The sequence below is a fragment of the Callorhinus ursinus genome, unplaced genomic scaffold (genome assembly GCF_003265705.2).
Source record: "Callorhinus ursinus isolate GAN/ISIS: 27379988/994484 unplaced genomic scaffold, GSC_fseal_2.0 scaffold9, whole genome shotgun sequence".
Taxonomy (NCBI): domain Eukaryota; kingdom Metazoa; phylum Chordata; class Mammalia; order Carnivora; family Otariidae; genus Callorhinus; species Callorhinus ursinus.
In genome coordinates, this window is record NW_027397071.1 from 50,546,301 (window position 1) to 50,556,502 (window position 10,202).

Genomic DNA, 10,202 nt, shown 5'->3' on the forward strand with positions numbered 1-10,202 from the left:
CCTTATAGATAGACTCAACTTCTAAACACCACTACACTGATTTATACAAATAGCAAAAATCACACAGAGGAGCATCTACTGATATCCTTCTTAGTACTTATCTTTAGATTTAAAAACTCCATAGTAAGCAGAATTCCCATAAAATTCCATTTTTTAGACAGGAAACAAACAACTGCTACTATCTCAAAATCGCCTTTATCTGATTTGATTGGATGAAGTTAATATTAATAACATAACCTTTCAATTTCTGGGGAAAACCAATACTTTATATTCACTCCTCAGAGAAGGCTTGATAGCAAGCAAAATGAGGAGCCATTATAAAATCATATTGCTAAGTATTACATTAACTCACAATTCTACTTATATAATTGTATGCATATCACAGCTAACAACTGCTATTTAATATATCCAGATACATCCATAAGTATCCTCTGGCTGCATTAATAACAGGAGGCTATGCAGCACTCAAGATTTCATTCTCTGGTCTTCTGGTTGTTAGTATAAATAGAAGCTTTTGAATCTATTTGGTGATCCCAATTTTGGGGCCTATATCAAAAACCTTCAGGAGACTAGTGGCCTCAGGTGGAAGAATTTGAAGACTGGAAGGCTTACAGTTAAGTTAGAGTTATCGTTAGCAGATCTTAGGGAAATAGGAATGCAGCCAGAATCACTTGATATTTATTAGAAATAAAGATTCATTAAATCATTTCTCCTTCAGAAAAATATCTTTAAAACTTGTATATTTCCAAATGTTCTTTTTTTAAAGAACATATAAAATTAAGATATTTGTGAAAATAAGCCGGTTTCAAGTAAACTTGTTTCTCTTCATTGTTCCCCCTGCAGAAGTGTTCTTCTCAACAAGCACAAATGTACTAGTCTTTAGAGCAAGACAAATTCTTCTGTGCTAAATCTTTTTAATCTTTTCTTTTCATCCTCTGCGAAAAGGTCTTCTTCATTGGTTGTAGGAGATGTAAAATCATAGTCTCTGGAATGCCCATTTACAAAAGTAAATAAGGGATATTTCTCTTTAGAAGAAATTTTCAGCATCTGTAACAGAAAGTACAGAAAAATCCCTTACTGGATGCAAGAGTGCACAGTAGGGCCACATGATGAAATCTAATGTTTTAGTCCTGAATCTCTCTTGTTAGTTTCTCTCATTTACATTTATCCAGTATGACTGTTTCACTGTTCTGGCTAAAAGACAAAAAGTTCATCAGCATTGTAGAGTTTACTTATAGCTAAATACTTGCTTCTCCATTAAGAGTAGACCATCAAAAATTAAGTACATTATCATTCCCATCCTACCTCCCTCAAAGTAAGTCTTCTAATCACCTTCTGATTTAAAGGCTTACTAAAGAACGAAGACTTATCTTCTTTTGGTAGTAATAGACAATAAAACAAAATGGTATCACTGACTATAGTAAAATATTGTGAAAGACTGGTACCATTACACAGAAGAAAAACCATTAAACTGAGTCAGAAGGTTCATTCTAATCTCAATTCTACAACTTACCTTGATGAGACCTTGGACAAAATTACTCTACCTATCATCTACAAAATGCAGCAAGAGATACCCAACTCCTTACCTCAGAGGATTGTTAAATTGACCAAAAACAATAATAAAAAGTTATTTTTAAAAATTTAGTCTTTTCAGAGTCATGTATTTGAAAAAATATTTCTGCAGTAATTTGGTAAACATGAAAAACAGTGTTCTTATACATAGTAATAATCCATACCTTACCTATTACCTTCTTAAAGCTACATAATTCAGAAGTGAAAAAAGTAGTACCTGGAATTTTGTGGGGAGACCAACAACCTTTATAACCTCTATCAATTTCAGATTCGTTAACAATCCAACAACCCATTCTAAACCACTTTAAATCTTTCTGTTAAATAAATTCTATTAAAAAATTAAAAGAATTTTCATTAAAAATGAATAAAATTTTTGAATGACATTTTGATAGAAACAAACTTGTCTACAGATAACAAGGACCTATAAGGATTCTGAAAAGTTTATGTGAATTACAGAGAATGCTGAAAAAATATCAACAATATTTACACATTATTAATCATGATCAATTAATTATAATTTGTTTCTAAAGGATAATTTCAGGGGTAAAAACTAAATTCTCCCAAATGTCAATATTCAACTGAAGGATCATCAAATTCTTATATATTGCATTTATAGATTCTCTTAAAATGTGGCTAAAATAAATATGTAGCCCTAGCATACAGATACAGTGTTAAACTTAAAATATTTCAATGAGACAGTTAATATGAAATACATTTTTTAAATTGAATGGGAATGAACCATTTAAAAACAAGTACTTAGAAAAATTAGATGTAATGAAAATCATGACCTATAATTCATATTACTCTCCTAAAGTATACATTGCTCAAATTTATTTTATTTACACTCTATAAAATAAAAAAGGGAAGAAAGAAGGAAAAGTGCAGAAAATAAAAATAATGTGATCAAGCCTCTTTCACCTCCAGCCAATGGCTGGAATACAGTTGAAAATTGTTGTCATTTTATGTTCATTTAATGTCACTTGTTAAAGTCCAGTATCTAATGGGCATTGTATCATTTTCAAATCAGCACAACAAATCTAATATTTTCATCTCTTCATCCTTTCTTTCAAGATCAATAAAGAAGTCATTTAGGTTTATTAGTGGGTCATCAACTAAGATTCAAATCTGTGACCCAGGGCAAAATGTCAGAAAGGGGCCCTCTGTTCTTTAATTACAAAATGTACCTACTTTTTGCAAACTCACTCATAGTGTAAGGCCCCCTTATGTGTATTTATTGATTTAGGCTTTGAGAATTACAGTTTTTCTAACTTTTCTTGATTTATTTAAAATATTTTAAAGATTATCAAATGAAAAATATATTAAAGGTTTACGCAAATGAACTGAAACTTATGTCCACACAAAAACTTGTTTTATTCAAAATTGCCAAAACTTGGAAGCAACAAAGATGTCCTTCAGTAGGTGAGTGTATAAATAAATTGGTACATCCAGACAATGGAATATTACTCAGCACTAAAAAGAAATGAGCTATCAAGCCATAAAAAACATGGAGGAACCTTAAGTACATATCACTAAGTGAAAGAAGACAATTTGAAAAGGCTACAAACTGTAAGATTCCAACAATATGATGTTCGGGAAAAGACAAAATTATGGAGATAGTAAAAAGACCAGTGGTTACCAGGGATTAATAGGAAGGGAGAGATAAATAGGTGGAATACAAAAAATTTTTAGGGCAGGAAAACTATTCTGTATGTTACCATAATGTTGGCTACATATCATTATACATCTTTCCAAAATCACAGAATATATAATACCAAGAGTGAACCGTAATGTAAACTATAGACTTTGGGTGATAATAATGATGTGTCCAATGTAGGTTCATCAGTCATAATACATACTGGGGGGATGTCTAGTGGGGGATGCTGATGGGGAAGGTAATATATGGAAACTTTCGGTATTTTTCACTCAATTTTGCTATGAAATTTTAACTGCTCTAAAAAATAAAGCCTATTATATATATATATTAAAGGACAAGTGAGTTGGGCAGTAAGGTAAGTAATAACCTATCAGTACATAAATATGATATGGCAGGGAAGAAATAATTTTAGAACAAAGAAATATGGAATGCCAAAGGAAACTTTAGAAATTATTGAGCTTACTCACATTTTATAAATGGGAAAATTGAGCCCCAAAGTATTTAAATTACTTTCCCAAGATGACTTAACAGCAGCAGCAACAATAAAAAGAGATAAACTAATAAGGAATTATTTGGGTTATTAGGCCTCAATCACTTATCAACATGCCTTTTAAACACTTTTCCTAGCTCATAAGTACCCTATCAAGAATGTTTTTTCAGACTTTTTTTTTTTAAGAATAACCATTGATTTGAAAATTTGATTCTAAAAACTTTTGTCAAAAGTGAAAACTTTAGTTTTCCTTTCTTATATTACAAGTCAAAACTAAGCTTAAAGTCCCTCCATGATGGATAACATAAAATCTACATGAAAAAAAAAATTCTAAACTAGGTTATCTATATGACATAGGGTATTACCAATTGAAATACTATACAAAATAAGAGATAAAAGTAATTTAGTAACGGGATATTTATTATATAATGTTAAAGGAAAAAACAAGATATAAAGCTATATCTAAAATTTAATCTCAATTATGTTAAAATCATTTTAAATAAGTATTTTCAAAAGACTAGAAAGATACACAATAAAATATTAAGTTATCTATGAATGAAAGACTTAGTGGTGATTTTTTTGTTATACTTCTAATTTCCAAACTTTCTAACATGTATATCTTGATAGTTAGGAGAAAACAATTTTTTAAAAAAATTTAAGATAACTGTTTTACTATTTCATAGTTGCTTATCAAAAGGTGATTCGGTGGTTTGCTCAACAATAATTTTAGAATAGGCAAGTCCTCTGTTGTATTTTAATAACATAATCAAAGATACACTAAAGCAGCTTTATTATCTAAAAGGCAAATCATTTTTCAGGAGGCCAAATAATTTATCACATTTTTCCTATGTGCTACGTTGACAGGTTTCAAAATCTACAAAGGAAAAAGCTGGAGGACAGAAGTTAAACAATTTCTTCCTTCTTAATGCTCATAGGTGTAAGGAAGAACAGAAATAGAACCAGGTGATGACCTCTTCTCCCCAGGTCAAAACCTTTACCTCTAGCCTCCGCCTCCACACATGTAAAATTATACCCAGTACAGAGCAGTCTAGATCTATGTGGTCTATCGTCAACATTATGTCCACAGTGGAGCTACTTTTTATGTAGTGATTAGGTTCTAAAGTCAGCCCATAATGTGAAAATCAAATACAATCAAAATCAGTATAGTCAAAATTATCTTCAAAAGGCCTTTAAATTGTTTAAAGGGGTTATGTATAGTCTTGTGTGTACAACCCTATTCTGTAACATGTATAAATGTACAACACACTACAGTCTATATTAGAGTATGTAATAAAGAGCACACATGGTTAAATACATTCCTGTTTTATTGCAAGAGCTCATGTAGTTGAACTGAAGTAAGTTAAAGGTACATGTGATACTCATTCCTGTCTTCTCTCTGCTCAATTACTGTAACCCAACTTTTACCCCTCGCTGTACTGAAAATACTTTCTTCTGGTCCTGAAATAAAAAAGGCTTTTATTAGTTCCTATTCTCTTGATATTTTTCCAGCAATCAATACTGCTAAGCATTACTTTCTTAAAATATTCACTTCCTTTGATTTCTGTAATTTTGCTTTCCTGTTTCTCCTCCTATTTTTGAACTATTTCTTCTCTATCTCCTTCATTGACTCCACTTATTCCTACATCCCAAAATGCAGGTATTAATCAATTTATTGATCCTTTATCTTCTTTATATATTCTATATTCTCAAAAATATTATCTGGGGCACCTGGATGGCTCAGTCGTTAAGCATCTGCCTTCGGCTCAGGTCAGGATCGCAGGATCCTGGGATCAAGTCCCACATTGGGCTCCCTGCTCAGCAGAGCCTGCCACTCCCACTGCTTGTGTGCTCTCTCTCTCAAATAAATAAATAAAATCTTTTAGTATTATCTACTCTCAGTTTCAGCCATTCCTCTGTTAGGCTTTGTTATTATACATAATTTACAGTTGAGGGGTTAGGTGACTTGTGCAAGTTCACACAGCTAGTAACTCACAGAGCCAGGATTTAAACTTAAGCAGTCTGGTTCTGTTACACCACTAAACTATACCGCCTCCTACAGTAAGTAGAGGCATGCTGCAGTAACTACTCAAACTGATGATCATTTCTGCCTCCCAAAATTAGCTCCCTTCCAGAATTCTCCAGGTTTCTATCATTGATAACATCATCTTTATTAATTAGGAATGATTTTTGTGCCAACTGACAAAAAGTAAGATAAAATACAACAACGGCTTTAGGTACCAGGAATTGTTATCACATAACAAAAAGCCCGACATTGCTGGCTTTGTTAATTGATGTCAGACAGTTCCTACAATTCTCTTGGCCTTTCCCTCATGATCACAAAGTACTACTGAAACCCCTGGTGTTGAGTTCACATTCAAGGCAGGGGCAGATAGATATAAGGGGACTGACAGAACCACATCTAAATCTACCATTTTATCAGAAGAGCAAAATTTTTCCCAGATACTTCCAGCACACATCCACTTATATTTCACTGGCCAAATTGTGCTTAAATACAAGGGAGACCAAGAAAAATGAATATTTAGGTACACTGTCCCCCCAAACAAAAGCAGAATTCTCTTAGCAAAATAACAAAAAAGAGGTGGCTATTGAACAGGTTACTAATGGTGCTTGCACACGATTCAGAGAGAACCATGATAAAAATAAAACAGGGTAATGTGGTAAGGAAGGATGGGAAGGCTTCTGTAGGTTCTGTGGTCAGAAAAGGCCAAGCTGAGACCCAAATGACAATAAGCAATCACACATTAGAGTTCTAGGAGAAGGGCACTCCAGGTAGGAAAATCAGCTAGTACAAAGGCCTAGGATGCCAGTACACTTAGCATGTTCAAAGAACAGAAAAAAAGGCTAGTGTGGCTCAAGGGTAGAGGAAAAAAGGAAGAATCGTTGGTACATAAGAGCCAGATCATCCAGGCCCTTGTTAGCCACATTAAACATTCTACTTCATAACATTCAACCATAAACATTCCTTAACATTCTACTGTAATGTTTCTGCTCGTGATGGTCCTATCATCTAGCTGCCCTTCATACTCCCTTTCTGATCATACAAACTCAGTTAGTCCTCAAAGCTCCAGCCCACTGCCAAGTACCTCATTCTGAAGTGCTTATAACTTTCTCCAAAGTCATACAGGTTGTCTAATGTAGCATAAGGATTACAAACATGGACTATGGAACTTAGTCTCTGCTCAAAACCTGGCTAATACCTACAAACTATATGACCCTGGGCAAGTTACTTAACTAGATGGTCTCATTTTCCTTAGGCTGTAAAATGTCAGTATTGATAGCATCTATGCCACACAGTTGTGAGGATTAAATCAATTAATATATGTAAAGTACTCAGAAGATTTCCTGGCCTCTAATATGTTGGCTATTATTGCTGCCATTATTATCACAATGTCAGTATTTACTAAATATATTTTTACAGTCATTTAACTTTAATATCCATTTCATGTCTTCCCAACTAAACAATAAGTCCCTGAAGATTTTAAAAGAATCAGAGTTCTTATCATTAAATCCCAGAAGTAAAGAAGACCTATGAAAGAAAAATATCTCTCAGATTTCACTTGGAGAATATAGAACTAGGAGGGGAAATATAATCATGAACATAAACCTGACACACTAAGGTGTTTACAAAAAGACATTTACCAAAATAGCAATGGGTATGAGAAATTGCGTACCATTGGAGAAAATGGGAATGTATGTTCTAGAAGAAGAAGCAAACTTATTCTCCTGCTTTGTGAGATGAAGGAGTAAAAGTTACATAGAGAATGATTCCAACTCAATATAAGAAATGCTTTTTTAACAATAAGGGTCTGTCCAAAAATTGAAAAGACTTCCAAGGAAAATACTTAGCTCATCACTACCTGAAATGAAGACTAGATAGTCAACTGTCTGGACCACGTGGATTGATGGATAAATAGGAGACTGTAGAGAATAGTGCTTATGAGCACATATTCTCAAAGTTAAACTGTCTGAGTTTTGAATCTCAGCACTATCATTTATTTGTGACCTTTATGAAGGTAACTGAACCTCTGTAAGTACAAGATTCCTCATGTGTACAAGGGGATAGCAGTACCTACCTCAGAAGGTTTGTGTAAATTAAATGAAAATGTATATCAAGTGTGTAGCACAATATCAAACATATGGTAAGGACTCCACAAATGTTAGCTTTGGATTGGATAACCTCTAAGATCTTCTAGATACTAGGACTCAATGGCTGTAATATAAATTTTGTTCTGGGTGCTTGGGTGGCTCAGTTGGTTAAGCAACTGCCTTCAGCTCAGGTCATGATCCCGGGGTCCTGGGATCAAGTCCCACATTGGGCTCCCCCTGCTCTGTGGGGAGCCTGCTTCTCCCTCTGCCTCTGCCTGCCACTCCTCCTGCTTATGCTCTCTCTCTCTCTCTCTCTGTGTCAAACAAATAAATAAAATCTTTTTTAAAAAATATATATAAATTTTGTTATATAGCTAGAGGACAGCTGGCTACTTGTAAATATTTTTTCCTGTGTGGACATCCATAATCAAACAATTTCCTAATACTCACATTTTTATTTGAGATTTTCTGGTCTCAAACATCAGTACTATTAGGTAGTTAAGTTTATCATTAAAAAATGGTATTTTATCTTATAATTATCTTTAGGCTGAGAAGAAGTGGAAAAAAAGGAGGAATAGAGGATGTGAGATAAGATAACAATAACCTACATCAGGCCTTTTTACAAGACGGCAGAGCAGAGGAGATATAATCTAAGTTCAGGGATTGGGAAAGAGATGTGTTGGCAGGATACTTATGAAAAATGAGCAAGTTCACCCTGCAGAACTTGGAGAGGAAGAGTATACAAAAGCACAAAAACAGAGGTGAGACACAAAACTAAAAACAAGGAAACTCACTGAAAGCCAAACATACAGACTCAATTCCCAGGTCCCTCCTCGCAACCAAAACCCTTCTTTGCTCCACACTAGACATCCTACAGACAGAAAAATAAGATGTATTCTTTGGAAAAACTGAATAAAGATACGGCCTTTAGTACACCAGGCACAGTGATGGCTACAAAAGCTAAAGATTTAAGTGAGACTCTAAAAATATTAAACTGGAGGGCCTTTCAGCATCCTTCACTTCTTGGTCCTAGAGCACCAGCAAGCAACATACATTTCACAGGGAGATGGCAGAACTCCTCTCTGAAAAATGGGACAACTCCCGAGAAAAGATTATCACTTACTAACACTTTTCACCAATGAAAAGGCATATTCATCACCTGATCATCCTAATATTGAAAATCACCAGCTAAAAAGCCATGCTCAAACACACAGAACTTCTACTCACCTCTTTAGTGCCTCATTCTTAAGTATAAACAGACACAGAAGATCACCAGTTATTTGAGGGAAAGCATCCAAAGGAGAACTGGAAGACTAAAGCAAAAACCAAAAAGGATCCAGAAGGAAACAGAAACAGCAAAAGAAGCAGAAGAAAATTTCAAAATTACTAGAATTAATTTCCTTGGAGAGAAGAAATAATACAGCCATTAAAAAAGAAGAGAGGTGGGGGGGGAGCAAGATGGCGGAGAAGTAGGAGACCTGGATTTCGTCTGGTCTCAGGAATTCAGCTGAATAGGGATCAAACCATTCTGAACACCTACGAACTCAACAGGAGATCAAAGAGAAGAATAGCAACAACTCTCTGAACAGAGAAGCAACCACTTTCTGGAAGGTAGGACGTGTGGAGAAGTGAATCCCAGGCGATATTCGGGAGGATAGATGGTGGGGGAGGGGGCCTCCGACGACCGCTTCTGGCAAATGATAGAGCCGCGGAGCACAAAATCGGAACTTTTAGAAGTCGGCTCCACTGAGGGACGTCGCTCCAGTGGCTAAGCAGGGGGTGGAACCCTCGCGGGACAGTGTGGTCTCAGGACCCTCGGGGGTCACAGAAAAACCGGGGGTGCCTGAGTGCAGCAGAGCTCCCAGGTATCGGAGCGGGGAAGCCGGCTGCAGAGACAGAGCCGAGGCGCGGGCTCTCAGCTCGGGGTTGCCATAAACTGTGATCCACGGCCCAGTCGGGCCACTGCTCCTCCAGCAGGGACCCAACAAGCGGCAGAGCTGGGGAGACTCCCCTTCCTCCCCCGGGAGGAGCGGCGCGGGAGCGCACCGCAGGGATCTGCTGGGTTTGGAGACTCCATACGGGGTCGGGTGCCAGAGATACAAACACTCAGTCACAGGCCGGGTGAGCACGGAGTGCGGCCGGAGACCGGGGACAAGGGAGTGACTGCTTTTCTCTGGGGGCGCACTGAGGAGCAGGGCCCTGAGTTCTCAGCTCCTCCGGGTGGAGATTGGGAGGCCACCATTTTCACTCTGATCCTCCAAAGCTGTACCGAGAGCTTGCAAGGAACAAAAGCTCCTGAGAGCAAACCCGAGCAGATTGTTTAGCCCGGACCGACAAGGACGGGGCAATTCCGCCTCCCGCAAAGACATTTGGGAACCA

The 10,202-nt window shown here is 36.3% G+C and overlaps 1 protein-coding gene and 1 long non-coding RNA gene across 7 annotated transcripts in view; one reads left to right on the forward strand and one right to left on the reverse strand.

Annotated features, from left to right (window-relative positions):
* Positions 1-10,202, forward strand: part of LOC141373434 (uncharacterized) — a 207,923-nt gene that overhangs the window by 75,303 nt on the left and 122,418 nt on the right. The window lies entirely within an intron of this gene.
* The window catches only part of ATG4C (autophagy related 4C cysteine peptidase), a 93,024-nt gene continuing 83,484 nt past the window's right edge, over positions 663-10,202 (reverse strand). For all 6 annotated transcript variants that reach the window (XM_025871756.2, XM_025871755.2, XM_073896625.1 and 3 more), the window contains one exon: positions 663-1,047. In XM_025871756.2, coding sequence (XP_025727541.2) covers positions 880-1,047 — 168 coding nt within the window. In that variant the 3' untranslated portion in view covers positions 663-879. The remainder of the gene's footprint in view (positions 1,048-10,202) is intronic.